Source organism: Gymnodraco acuticeps, unplaced genomic scaffold (genome assembly GCF_902827175.1).
Source record: "Gymnodraco acuticeps unplaced genomic scaffold, fGymAcu1.1, whole genome shotgun sequence".
Lineage (NCBI taxonomy): Eukaryota > Metazoa > Chordata > Actinopteri > Perciformes > Bathydraconidae > Gymnodraco > Gymnodraco acuticeps.
In genome coordinates, this window is record NW_022990631.1 from 318597 (window position 1) to 332027 (window position 13431).

The following is a 13431-nucleotide window of genomic DNA, read 5'->3' on the forward strand; positions in this document are numbered from 1 at the left end:
CACACACACACACACACACACACACACACACACACACACACACACACACACACACACACACACACACACACAACACACACACCACCACACACACACACACACACACACCACACACACACACACAAAGACCTTTGTCTCTTTATCATCACTCTCTGTGGAAAAGTATCCTCTTTATAAAATAATGTTGTCATCCCTGAACTATTAAGTGATATTGAGTGACATGATGCGAGTTATTTTGGATAAAAGTTCATATTTGTACATATCTGCTGCAGTCATTCCTTTAGGCACATTTTAACATACTTAGACTGTTTGGAAAAACATTTATCCACGTCAAGTAAGACGCATTGGTCTGTCCTTTAGAAACATGAATGTACAACATTAAGGAAGAAGGAGTTACACTGAGCCTCTCTTCAGCACTGATTGGAGGGTTTGCACCAATCAGAAACCAGAAAGTAAGAAAACAACAACTGTGTGCAAATGTCCATCCAGACTCTTTGATGGAGCCATATCTCTTTCCATCACTGGACGATCTGGGGCATCTCGCTCCAGGCTTTGGCCTTCTTCTTGGCCAGCGCCATCCAGGGTGGCTCATCCTGGGGCAGGGTAGGGGGGGGCTGGCCCCGCTGGGAGGCAGGGGTCTGGCCGGGGAGCCCCGGAGCTTTGGACTTTTCCGGGATTTTTGTTGAAAAAGGAGGGGAAGTAAGTGACTTGGATGTGGGGGGAGGTTTTGAGGGGGATGTGCAAGAGGGAGCTTTTTGGGGAACAGGAGTGGGAGTAGAGGGGGACAGAGATCTTTGGGGGGAGTGAAGTTGGGGGGCAGGTTTGGCGGTGGCAGGGGGGAGCTGGGGCTTTGGAGGGACGGGGCAGGGGAGGGACTGGGGTTTAGGAGGCTGAGGGGGGACCGGAGTGGGAGGAGAGAGAGTCCTCCTGGACCCCTTCTCTGCTGACGCTGCAGGCTTACCGATCTCCAACGCACTCACTGGAAAGAGAGAAAACAATATTCAAACAAAAAGCCAATCTTAATATTAAAGATGCATTTAAAAAGTAAAAAATAATGTATATAAACATATTTGTTTTGTTTCTTTTATTTGTACAGTATGTCATAAGTATAGTTTTTAAATGATTTCTTTATAATTTGTTTATTTCAGTTTTAACAGCATTTAGAAATATATTGACACGTTTGACTCCTGTATTTTTGGGTATACATAAAATTAAAAGATAAACGGAAATAAATAAATAGATATTTTGCTTATTTGGTTTGGAAACATATTTACTGAGCAATTTCTGAAAACCAATTTTTGTATACCTAAATATATTTAATGTTAAAATAAATCCTTTATATCCTTTTATTTGTATATAGTTTCTATCTGTGAATATACATGACCATCATTTATAGTTCTTTCATAGAAATTAAAATGAGAATTGACGCAACAATATATTATTATATGTATATCTTCTTTGGCTCAATAAAAACAGAAAACTGTAAATGGAGTTACTGAAATAAGCAGTCCTTCAAACACATTAGTTAAACTTGACTTTACTCAAACTCAAATGGATCTTTAATGTTATACTTTGGCTTTGTGTGATAGGAAGTTTAGAGGACACTTTAGACGCAGCTTTGGTAGGACAGTCAATTCAAAACAAAAACACATACTGTATCAGCTGCAGAGTAAACTGCTGTCGTGTCTGTGTGTGTGTGTGTGTGTGTGTGTGTGTGTGTGTGTGTGTGTGTGTGTGTGTGTGTGTGTGTGTGTTCTGACCTGTTTTGTTACTTGCCGCTGAGCTGACATTCATTGGCAGGGAACTCTTCCTCTCCGGTTCCTCCTGATGACAGAGAGCAGCACACTCAGTTATAAATTATGTGGCGGTAAATGTCCAACAGCACCTGCATCTGAACCATGTCATTTTAGACTGAACCAAAACCTAAACCCCATGTCAGCATATTGGATAAACCAGTCACAGCCCTGAGGCCTGTACTACGAAGCTGGTTCAACCTAACCTGGATATGTTTGAGTTAGCCGGTTGGCCTAATCCAAAACATACGCGCTCTCGCTAAACGGTCCTACGACGCGGGTTATCAAGTGGATCGCTCAAGCCAGCCGTGTTCTATCTAGTTAGGTGCGCGTTCACATGAAAGGGGTGGTATCTGGAGCATTCGACCAATCACAAACATGGAGAAGCATACTGACAGCGCAGCGTCATACTTCCTGAATGAAAAGTGAACTTTAATATTAGACATATGAAGAAGTTAAACTTTGACTCATGATGTCATGGATGTTTTAAAGTTGAACTTCTTCATATGTCTAATATTATAGTTAACTTTTCATTCAGGAAGTATGACGCTGCGCTGTCAGTATGCTTCTCCATGTTTGTGATTGGTCGAATGCTCCAGATACCACCCCTTTCATGTGAACGCGCACCTACAGTAACTAGATAGGACACGGCTGGCTTGATAGCCTCGAGTTGATAGCCAGCGTTGTAGGACAGTTTAGCGAGAGCGGCTTTGTTTTGGATTAAGTCAACCGGATAACTCAAAACATATCCAGGATAGGTTGAACTAGATTCGTAGTATACCCCCCAGGTTAGCCACACAGCATAAGTTACCATGGAGATCTAGCCTGCTAAAAAGAGAACCAGCTTCGTAGGACCGGAAACCCAGAGTTTTCCCTGAAGTTAGCCGGCTAAGCGAAAATCCTGCTTCGTAGTATACCCCCCTGGTGTTAAAGGGATATTTAGATATTGTAATATTATTGTATGAGGTACTTAACCATGGTGGACGAGCTAAAGCGGTAAAAATAGCTTTTGACTGAACCGATAAAGGTAAACAATAAATCATTGTTGTGTTGTTATTTTATTTCTGTTGTTGTTTTTCGTGTTCTGTTGCAAATCAAATTCCTACTAACAAGGACAATAAAGATGAACTGAACTTAACTTCTTTCCCTGTCACTTGAATGGGGAAATGTGTCCACATAAAAGACAAATCCAACCACACACATTACCTTCCTGACAGAGACCTCATCGAGGGAGTTTTCTTTGTAGATCTTGTGTTTCTGTTTGGCCAGCGAAATCCAGCTGGGAGACTCAGAGCCAGCAGAAACACCCCGAGCTGCAGCTGGATCTGAATCAATACACAGCAGAGACACTGTTACACCACAGCTCAAGTCTTTGGGATGCTGTAAACATTGCCACATAGTTTATGGAAAATAAAAAGTGTGTTTATGTGTGTGTACAAACCTGTCATGCGCTTGTTTTTCCCTCCACTGTCTCCTTGTACGTCTGGTTTCTTAGGGAGGGCGGGCTTGTTGCTGATAGGCTGACTTACGGAGGGCTTAACACTGATTGGCTGCGGAGAGTCAACTCTACAGCTGGTTGGCTGAGCTGAAGGCTCCATGGAAGGCTGAATAAGATAAAACATAAATACAACGATTCAATACAAAACGTATTTTACACCTGCATTCAATACTTTTTTTGTCCACTTGGGGTCAGCAGAAACACGCAAGTAATCAGTTATTATTTACACATCCAGGACATAGGGGGCAACATTTGTGAAAATAAGTCTCAAATTTACTTTTTTTTAAAACTCTGATTTAGTTTTGCTTTTCCAAGAAAACCTATAAATGTATGCCCTAAACCAAAACCATTAGCTTAAAGACGCAAAAGCCCTTCTTAGTACAGAGGGAAACTGCAGTGTACAGTGACAGTTCTCTATGGGTTGGTCACTATGAGCACCACCTTTCATATACAATTTGTTATTTGATCTATTGTTAAACATGACCTATAGCTGCCTTAATACACTAAAACACCTTTGATGATGCATTTTGGTAACTTTTAGTTTCCTGGATTAAGTTAAAACAACTTCAGAGTTCAGATCTCTATGGAAGCCAATTTTCCAAAATTGGTAAAATAGACTAAGTATCTAAACTAATGATAAACTTTTATTTTAAGTCATCATATTAGCCCTGAGCCTGTTTTCCAGGTCTCAGGCTCGAAAATGACATTCCCAGAACAAATGACCATATCTTCCCTTCTAAAAGTGTCAGAATCAATATAGATGTTTTTTATTTTAAGGAAAATTCAGATGAAAAACTGTAAATTATAGTGTCCGTCCAAAATAAAAACATTACTTATAGTGAAAACCACCCTTGAATGATGGGATAGTACACTAAAAGCGTTAGGAATCCAGACTAAAACATATCATAAGTACCCTGTATCAAGATTGATGCAAAACAAGTGACATTTGACCTTTTTAGAGAGATTTAAAAAAAGAAAACACTTCTGGGGTCATTTGGGTGGATTTGCCAAATCTCTGGCCCCCCTCGGTCGATTTTGATGATTGACACCTCTTTTGAACCGTTAGAGCCAATAGAATCGAGGGGAAGTTCCTCAAATCCATCTAAACATTACCATTGGTGAATAGAGTGATACATGCACAAAACCGGAAGCTGGGTTGTAGCTCTCACACACTCTATATGAAATCTCAGTTTTTGATCAAATTGGAATGATGGATTATCAGTAATCATTTAAAAGTGACACAGAGACATTGGATTAACCTTCAGCAGAGTTTTTATCGTTTCAAAGCCATTGAACGCAACTTTTGATCAGAAAAACAGCAAAGGTAAGACGTATTTGCCGTTTTGGCTCCGTAAAGCTACGTTGTGTGTTGTCTGGGTTTGCCTTCGCTGCCCTGGGTTTTGATCGCACAGTGATGATACTTATACCTCTGGAATCTGTGGAATCTCAGCTTCAGGCTGATATCTTGTTTGTGCAGATCCGACAAGTAATACAATATTTCTACCGTGAGTTCTGTGCCAAGTGCGTTAGCATTTTTTCGCTCAGTGCTAATTCAGAGGCTTGGTATTACCCTTGTGTTTCGTTTAGGTAAGAATTGTTCATATCGTCAGTTAGCTGAGATTCTTCCCGTTAAGTGGGTATGACACATTAATAGGTTGTTAAATGTTAAGAAGCCCTGAGACACAGTTTCGTGAAAAGAAAGCCGGGTTAAGAACCTGAGTCAATATTCTGAGTCATTTTTTTAAGGAAGTTTTTAAATATCATGACTTTTCAGGGTTTTTTGTTTGTTTCAAATGGGCCCCCATATGCAGAAACCCTCAGAACTGACCATCTTCAATGCTTTTCAAGAATGACGTGTGTTGCTTCGGGATATTTTGGAAGCAAAACGTATAATAGTAAGAACAAAGTCCGGAGACGCACCTCTGTGTTTTCCTCCTCGGAGCTGAAGCGAGGCAGAGCCGACGTCTTCCTCAGCCGAACTCCAAACGGATTGTCGGGGTTTCCCTCCATCACCATGGAGCTCTCTGTAGGAGGGACAGGGGAAAAGTTGGTCTGTGGTTTAGATTCCTTTTAACTCCAAAGGACGAGTTAGCTTCATTTGACATGCAGCAGACATACTCTTTAATATAAAACGTGGAAGGAAAATAGTTACTTTGGAACTCAAGAAGAACATGTCAATTCAACCTGATGCTAAGTCCTGCCTTCAAATATGAAAAGAAAACCTTTGGTCGTTTCAGAGAGAGCCAGTACAGAATATTACACAGACACTGATGCAATTCATATGCATGTTTTTGCAACAAATGTATGTTATTTAATGTATGTATATTAGGGGTGTAACGGTACACGTACCCGTACCGAAATTATTCGGTACGGGCCCTTCGGTTCGGTACAGGTGTGTACCGAAGTGTACCGAACGAATATAACGTTAAACGTAAAAAATTGAGAACGTGAACAACTTCTTGGAAGTAATCTCAGGTGCTGCGTCGCAGCATTCAGAGTAATTTGCTCACATTGGGTTCAACGCGTCATAGAGCGAGCAAGTCATTTCATTGGATGAGAGGCATACTATACTGGTCAGAGGGATGCGTTCAAATGTAGTCAGTAATTTGAGGAACTGTCGAAAATTAATGTTGAACGCAGATAAAGTTGAGCTCGAAAATCCTCCAGCATCATTGAAGTCTCCGGTTTGGGAACATTTTGGTTTTGCAGTTACGTACAAGGATGACGGACAAAGACAGGTGGACCGAACCAAAGCTGTTTGTCGGCATTGTTCAACTAACATTGGTTACGCGGCTGGCAATACATCAAACTTGCACACTCTTGAAAAGGCATCACCCGAACGTGAATATCACCGGTACCAAAAGAAAAAAGACTGAAGTGTAACCCAACTCCCACTAGCATTTAAGCCTCCACCACTCGTAAATAGTTCAGACCGAGCCAAAGCTATTACAAACGCCAAATATCCTTATGTTGCCATGGTAGCAAAGCGCTACCTGGCTGTGTCTGCTACCTCTGTCCCTAGAGAGGGTGTTCTCCACAGCAGGAGACATTGTTAGTGCCAGCAGATCTGCCCTTTCGGCAAGCAATGTGGACAAGTTCATCTTTCTTTAAACAACATGAAAATACAATGACAAGCAAGTCCTAATGTCAAACTGGCTGCTTAGGTACTAGTACAGTTCAAATACAGATTATTTCAGTTCATCGAAATGCTGCACCTTAATGTTTATTTTATTATATTTTGTATTTATTTGAGTGAATACATTATTCACAGTTTAATAATAATAATAAAAAAATATATATATATGTTTTGTTTTGTGAAAAAAAATTCTGCTGTACCGAAAACGTACCGAACCGAACCGTGACCAAAAAACCGAGGTACGTACCGAACCGAAATGTTTGTGAACCGTTACACCCCTAATGTATATACATACTGATTTGATTCTTTGTTTGGTTGTGTAAAGAATATAACAAATATTATTTAAGAAAATAAAGAAATCGTAAAAAATATACATCAGCAAATTAAATTGTATTGAAAAAAGACCAAGAATAAGACAAGTAGTGCGTAATAATATAATCATAACTATTATAAAAAAAAGAAAAAGAGAAGAACAACTTCGATTTCAGAGACCAATCAAGAACCCAAAAACAAAAACGTCCATGATGTTCTTTTGGACACATTTGACGTCCTCACCTTCTGTGCTTGCAGCAGCTGGGGTCTGCGGATGATTGGATGATGACAACGTGGTGGTGGGGGTCCCTGCGTTCCTCGCTCTTCCCGGGCTCAACACCACTTCAACCTTCGCCGGACTCGCTGGCTCTGCTTTCCCTTTACTGACCTCCACCTCTTGGGGCCTTGCGTCAGAGGACGATGAAGATGTGGTTTGGGAGGAAGGAGGTGTGGAACTCTCCTCTGCGTCCCCGACAGACAGCGACCTCTGCGAGGCGGGGGTGATGGTGAAGCGGGTGGGGCTGGACACCTGGTTGACCTCTTCCTCCACAGAGACAGGAAGTGTAGCTTCCTCCTCGAGAGCTGACTGTTTCTCTTCTTCTACTGTTTCCACACTATCTTCTGTTTCTGCGTTCTGCTCCTCAGCTTCTTGAGGCGTCTCACTTTCTTTGGGCTGGGTGTCAGGTGGGGACTTTGGGAAGAAAGATGGGGCCTTCTCTGAGCTCGGAGAGAGTAGATTAATGTGGATGGTGGAGGTCTTGCTGGGAGAGATGCTTCCACTCTCAGGTGACGGAGGCTCGTGGTGTGATTCAGAGAGAGACAAAGAAGAAGGCTTGACAGAAACTTCTTCTGTTTGTTCTTTGTCCACTTGCTTCATGTCTGAATGTGGTGTTTCTCCACCTTCTTCCTGCAGGTTTAGCTCACTTTGATCTGCTTCACCATCTTCCTCTTGCTCCGATTTTTCCATGTTGATGTCTATGACTTCCTCCATCCTCTCTTCTCCATCTTCCCTCTCCTCTTCTATGCTTTGATCAGAAGCTACATGACTTTCATGCACCTGATCATCCATTGCTTCACCATCATCTCCAACCACAACAACTACACCCTCATCTTCCTCCTGCAGCTGTATGTCATCATGAGCTGCATCAGGAAACGCCTCCGTCATCTCTTCTGCGTCGTCGCTCTCTTCCTCTATTGCTTCCTCTGCTTCCTCTACTCTCTCCTCTTCCTCTTCCACCTCTGGTTCTTTCTTCAGCTCAATGGCCTCCTCCTCCTCCTCCTCCTCCTCCTCCTCCTCACTCGCTTCTTCTCCTCTTCCCTCTTCCTCTGCCTTGTTTACGGTGTTTCCTGTATCATTTTGTTCCTCGGGTTCGTCTTCTTCTTCTGCGTTCTCTTCCTCTTCTCGCTGGAAAATAAAGCACAGAGGAATATAAGGAAAGTAGAGATTTGTTTTTGTAACCACAGAGGATACAGTTAGCTAAGGAGAGGTGGAGCATGTAGTTGCCAAAGAGCCAGATATTTCTGGTGGAGACCAAAAACAGAGATTAAAGGAGGGTGAATTTTGGGTGAACAGAAACACGACTTGAATGAATGCTAATGTTGCTTCATGTCTGCTGGTTGTGTAGATCTGTAGTTAGCATGCTCTCCTTAACAACTTTACAGGGCGATATTGCAGTATGTCAATGTTACAAATATGTGTTTACAAATATATTTTGCTCCCACCCAAAATGGCCGAAATGGTTTATGATTTTGGAGTTTTAATATGATACCGACATCAACAATTATAGAAATCATACCAATAAAACACAATATTTGGTTTCATAGCTTTTTCCCTGAGCATTTGTGAAAAAAGGTTTTGCTGGGATCCTTCTTTAAATTACTCTTTTTCCAAAAGTTACATTTTTGTAAAAACAATTGGAAAGAAAATGTATTGGCAGGTGAATTTCGGTTGATGAGCACATATTTAGTGTTTGTTGTTGTAATACTATTTCTGACCACAAGAGGCCGATATGCAACATGTTCAAATAGGAATAAAACCTCAGATGTTTTTTTCCAGGTGCGTTTTAATTTCTCTATGCACTCTCTTATTATTACAGGGTACATTGATATCATTCAGATACATTTCTAGGCAAAGAAAAGCATGCCAGGAAAATGAAATAACTTGTTAAGGACCTTGTGTTCAGAGCACATAGAAAAATGTAAACTCATGAATCATGAATGCTAAAAGTTTAGAACATGGGCCCTTTCTCATTTCACTAATGTCCCCTCCTCGACTCCTCGACTCCTCGACTCCTCGGTCCTCCGGTAGTGACCCGGAAATGGATTTCAGCGCGCCATGTTGAAGGACATCTAATTTCTCTAAATGCACTTCGAGGACCGAGGATCGAGCGTCGAGGAGGCTCTCTGGAGGAGCTCTAACCGAGGATACACTGATGGGTCCTCCACGGTCCTCCACGTCTCCTTCGTGGATGCATTTCCGGGAACAGAGATGTTTCAAAGAGTCGTGACGCACGGCCGGACTTATCTCAGCCAATGACAGCTCTGCATGCATCCCCTGGATATTATTTTATTAACTGCTTGAACCCGGGATGTTTACAGAACAGCTGTGAGGTCTGTGCAGAAAGCAGAGCAGTGTGTATAATATATATCACTCAGTATAACAGGCCTACTCTCTTTATTTGCTTTAGTTTAGTAGATATCTACAAACAAAGAGTCGATATGTTTCTAAGACCATTTAGTGCTTCACATAATAAAATACACAACGGCTGTAGCCTGATTATGCTTTAGGAGCTGTAGGTGCGTGTGTGTGGTACAGTGTGTAGGTGTGTGTGGTACAGTGTGTAGGTGTGTGTTGTACAGCGTGTGTGTGTGTGTGTGGTACAGTGTGTAGATGCAGCGGACAGACGGGTCTCAGTTGGTTTGGTGTCCTCTGCTTACTTTAATATTGTAAATAAAACTTTTGGCCCGTAATTTATTTTCCTCATTGTAGCGACCAGAGAGGGGGGGGGGATATATCCAGTCTCTGATAGTGTTATGTTATGAGAGTGCTCTCATACTTGTTTGAATCTGAAATTGTATATATATATATATATAAATATATATATGTGTGTGTGTGTCCGCATCTGTAGCCTGTTATTGTCTCATTATAACGCACTGTCAATGAATGAATCATCATCATGAACACATCTGTCCATCAGACAGAGGGCTGCTGTGCCTCCTGTCATCATTAATGGACGTCTCTTTAAAATGACCGCTCAGAGGAGAGGAGTTCTCATTTCTCTAACCGCCTGCTGCTTCCCCTCCTCTCTCCTCGGTTCCCCTCCTTAGTCCTCCGCTCGCATCTCCTGTGGGCGGGACTAAGTCTCGAGGATAGGAGTCGAGGAGGGGAATTAGAGAAATGAGAAACCTTCATGGTGTAGTGTTGCACTAGTGGCCGAAACAAGTATTACAACAACAAAACACCTAAAATGCTCTTTAGAAAAACACCTGCGACCTGGCAAAATATGTTCATTTACGTGATGTCAAGTCATTGACTCAAGAGATAAAACAATGTAGACCAAGCATATGATCAAGGTTCCTGCATGAGGCCCATTGTGTTCGATACAAAACAATCACCATTTTGAGAAATTAGTAAGAAATACATACGCAGTATTGACTGACTTCTTCCACCACTAGCTCCTCTTCCTCTAAGGCTGCTTCTTCCTTAACTTCCATGCTCTCCTCTTGTTCAACATCTTGACAAGAAGCAGTGCTTAAAGTGGAAACCTCTTCCTGTGAAGACTGATGTGACAGGATGGAGTCAACAGGAGCAGCCTGATAACCAACAGGCTCCACCACCTCTTCCTCTTCTTCTTCCTCCACCTCCTCTCCTTCCATCTCCACGACTTCTCTTTCCTTCACCTCCTCCTTTATTTCCAGGTCGACCCCTTCAGTCATCAGTGAGCAAGACGCAAGGGGAGTTTTCAGGGAGCTCAGCACTTCCTGTAAGAAGGAGCTTTCCTCCTCCTCCCTGTTCTCCTGGATTCCATCTTCTTCTCCGCTCAAGTCAACCTCCTCCGCTCCAAAGGTGATGCTCAGAGGGTCGAGCAGATACTCTTTGGGACCAGCAGGGGGCTCCGGCGTGGCTCTGTAAGCAGATATCAAGGAGTCAGATTGTTAGAATGAGGAAACAGAGACAGACAGGAAGTGGTGTAAATGATGTGTAATCACCCGGGACTGTCCGGAGAGGAGGCTCTGGAGCCGGGCCCGGAGGAGGGCAGGGGCTTGGTGTCCGGGGATTCCTCCTCTGGGAGTCTCAGCTCCGTAAGAGAGGAAGTGTCCGGGCCGTGAGAAACTTCCTGTTCTGCTTCACACTCATCCTCCTCCTCATCGCTCAGTCTGGAATGCTTTGGCTGCTCCTCCTCCTCCTCCTCCTCCCTCTCCTCCTTTGGTTTCAGCTCATCAGCTCTTACACCTGGACCACAGACAGAGGCAAAGGTCTCATAGGTCAAGCTGATGATACACTGGCAGCAAGTATATGGAAGTCTATAGATGCCAATGTTACAGTGAAATAATTCTCTTAAATAAAGTTACATTATCCTATTTGTGGGGCAGATGTTTGACAAAATTAAAATTGAAAAAAGTCATTTTATTTTTAAATAGTAATAATTAATCATTATAATAATTATTTAATATTTTCCATCAGGGCATAGTTTATTTAAAGCAATCTGATTTGGAGGTTTAGTTTGCAAATTGCATGCACAATTTAAGAATTATTATTTTTTTTTTAAACACAAGTCATTTTAATTTGATTATATCATTGAATGTGAAACACTGGCAGTGAGAATCTTCCATACATGCAGAGTCAACCATTTAGATAAAAAAAAAAAAGATGGAGTAGAATCGAGCAGAGCAGGAAGTTTTCTGACCTTCTGCTGGATTCTCTTGATCTTGCTCCTCTGCTGTTATGGAGGCGTTCAGTGTCCCGTCCCACACAGAGTCTCCCTCTGATTTCAACTCCAGCCTCTACATTGACACAAAACATTTACAAAGAAATACTCTTTATCAGTTACAACCATGAGCTGGTATGATTGTCCTAAACTAAAAGAGGCACATTTCAGTGCTTAAGGCACTGGCTCTATCGCTGGCACAATCAGGTAACATGATCATTACCACATCATGTATACCTATCATGTTGTGATTGGCTGAAGAGGATCCGTCAGTCAATGCTTCAACTTTCTCTAGGAGAAGTCCAATAAACTACGGCAGGAATTACGTGTTTAAGTAATCCAACCCAAAAGTTTGCATCAAACTGGTTCCATCGACAAAAAGCTAATGTGATTTCTCCATGATATGAAAGTTATTGTGAAAAACATTTATGATGCTTTCCTACTTACTCTGATGCTGTACCTTTTATAAGTTTAAAGCTAACGTTAGGATTTAAAATAACTATTTCAGGGTCCCTGAGTAGATGAGTTTCACTGTTTTTTTTTAACAAATAGCAAATTAAGCTATTTGTTAGCAACTGCTTTTTTATGACAAGTTGAAGCTCCAAGTTGTGGGTATTTATGGAATTATTCTATATTGTAGAACATAAAGTACACATCTCTTGAGCTTCATTCAGGTATTTATCCAAACACCCCTTGACTTGGGATTAAGAACCCTGACATGCAAAACATGCTGACTAAATCCTAGTCTTCTCAATGAAGATGGAGACATTGATACAAAAATGATCATATAAGTTAAAAAAGAAAAGCCCATGTTAGCCAATGAAAAAAACGACATCATTAGTCAATATATTAGTTAAAGGTCCCCTAATATACTGTTTTTCATCAATATATTAGATATATACAAAACATGTCTCTGAAGAGTTTGGCTCCAAACACCAAACAGATCATTGCAGCATCCCATAATCCCCTCTGTTTCAGCCCTGTTTCACAAGTGCTGATTCTCTGTCTGTTACTTCAGATGAAAATAAGGAGCCCCTCCCCACGCCCCTCTGATGCCCCTTTCACACCAACGCGTTTTCAGCTCCGGCTCAGAGCTGGAGCCTGAAAAGTACCGGTTTTTCCTGTTCACACCGCAGAGGCGCCGCCTCTTAGCTCCGGAATCCGGTTCACTTCCAGCTCCAAAAAATTGTCGGTCTAGAGCAGTGGTTCTCAAACCTTTTCTGTCAGGCCCCCCTTTGGAGAAAAAAAAAAAGTCGGGCCCCCCCAACACAAATAGTCAGGCTCAGTGGCGGCGCCAGAGATTTATTTTGGGGGTGCTGTGGGGTAGCTTGACGTTTCATAGAGGGTGCTCAAACATTTAGGGTTTCCCATTAATGTACTGGGCGCTACAGTGGAATGTTCTACTGCAACAATCCCCACGCAAATACACAATGTACCCGCGACTGTTACAATGAAGGCTCGATAATCAGCTCACGGCATATAGGTGTAAGCAAGTGCTATTTTTATAGGTGGTGTGTGGACCTCACATAGGGGGGTCCGGGGGCATGCTCCCCCGGGAAGATTTTTAAATATTGAAGTGAAAAGCATCAATCTGGTGCACTTTGAGAGCAAAATGAAGAGATCTATGGATACATCTCTCAACACCCATATGAAACAGAACTGTAATAAGATTTACTTTTTCTTTATGGATATTTTACAAATCACTCCCTTTTAAACTTTATTCTTTTTTTAATGTCATAGTATTTCATACCTGTTTTTAATTTT

General features: G+C 41.9%; 1 protein-coding gene across 2 annotated transcripts; it reads right to left on the reverse strand.

Annotated features, from left to right (window-relative positions):
- Window positions 1-230: 230 nt before the first annotated feature.
- On the reverse strand, window positions 231-12626 carry LOC117554711 (probable serine/threonine-protein kinase kinX). Of its 2 annotated transcripts, none has more exons than XM_034229197.1 (9): window positions 11647-12626; window positions 10949-11192; window positions 10385-10865; window positions 6983-8144; window positions 5212-5315; window positions 3235-3397; window positions 3015-3118; window positions 1761-1824; window positions 231-979 (listed from the first exon to the last, which is right to left on the reverse strand). In XM_034229197.1, the coding sequence occupies exons 3-9, from the start codon at window positions 10673-10675 to the stop codon at window positions 519-521; spliced, it is 2349 nt and encodes a 782-aa protein (XP_034085088.1). In that variant the 5' UTR covers window positions 10676-10865; window positions 10949-11192; window positions 11647-12626; the 3' UTR covers window positions 231-518. The 2 variants fall into 2 exon arrangements, with proteins under 2 accessions (XP_034085088.1, XP_034085087.1); XM_034229196.1 differs by having other exon boundaries at window positions 3000-3118; window positions 11647-12624.
- Between the last annotated feature and the right edge of the window lie 805 nt (window positions 12627-13431).

What these genes read in the sequence shown, in the direction of transcription:
- LOC117554711 (XM_034229196.1), bottom strand. Translation starts at nt 10,675, where the DNA reads ATGACTGAAGGGGTCGACCTGGAAATAAAGGAGGAGGTGAAGGAAAGA. An exon ending in AGCTGCTGCAAGCACAGAAG is followed by an intron (nt 5,316 to 6,982) that starts GTGAGGACGTCA and finishes TCCCTCCTACAG; the next exon opens with AGAGCTCCATGGTGATGGAG. An exon ending in CCGAGGAGGAAAACACAGAG is followed by an intron (nt 3,398 to 5,211) that starts GTGCGTCTCCGG and finishes TATCTTATTCAG; the next exon opens with CCTTCCATGGAGCCTTCAGC.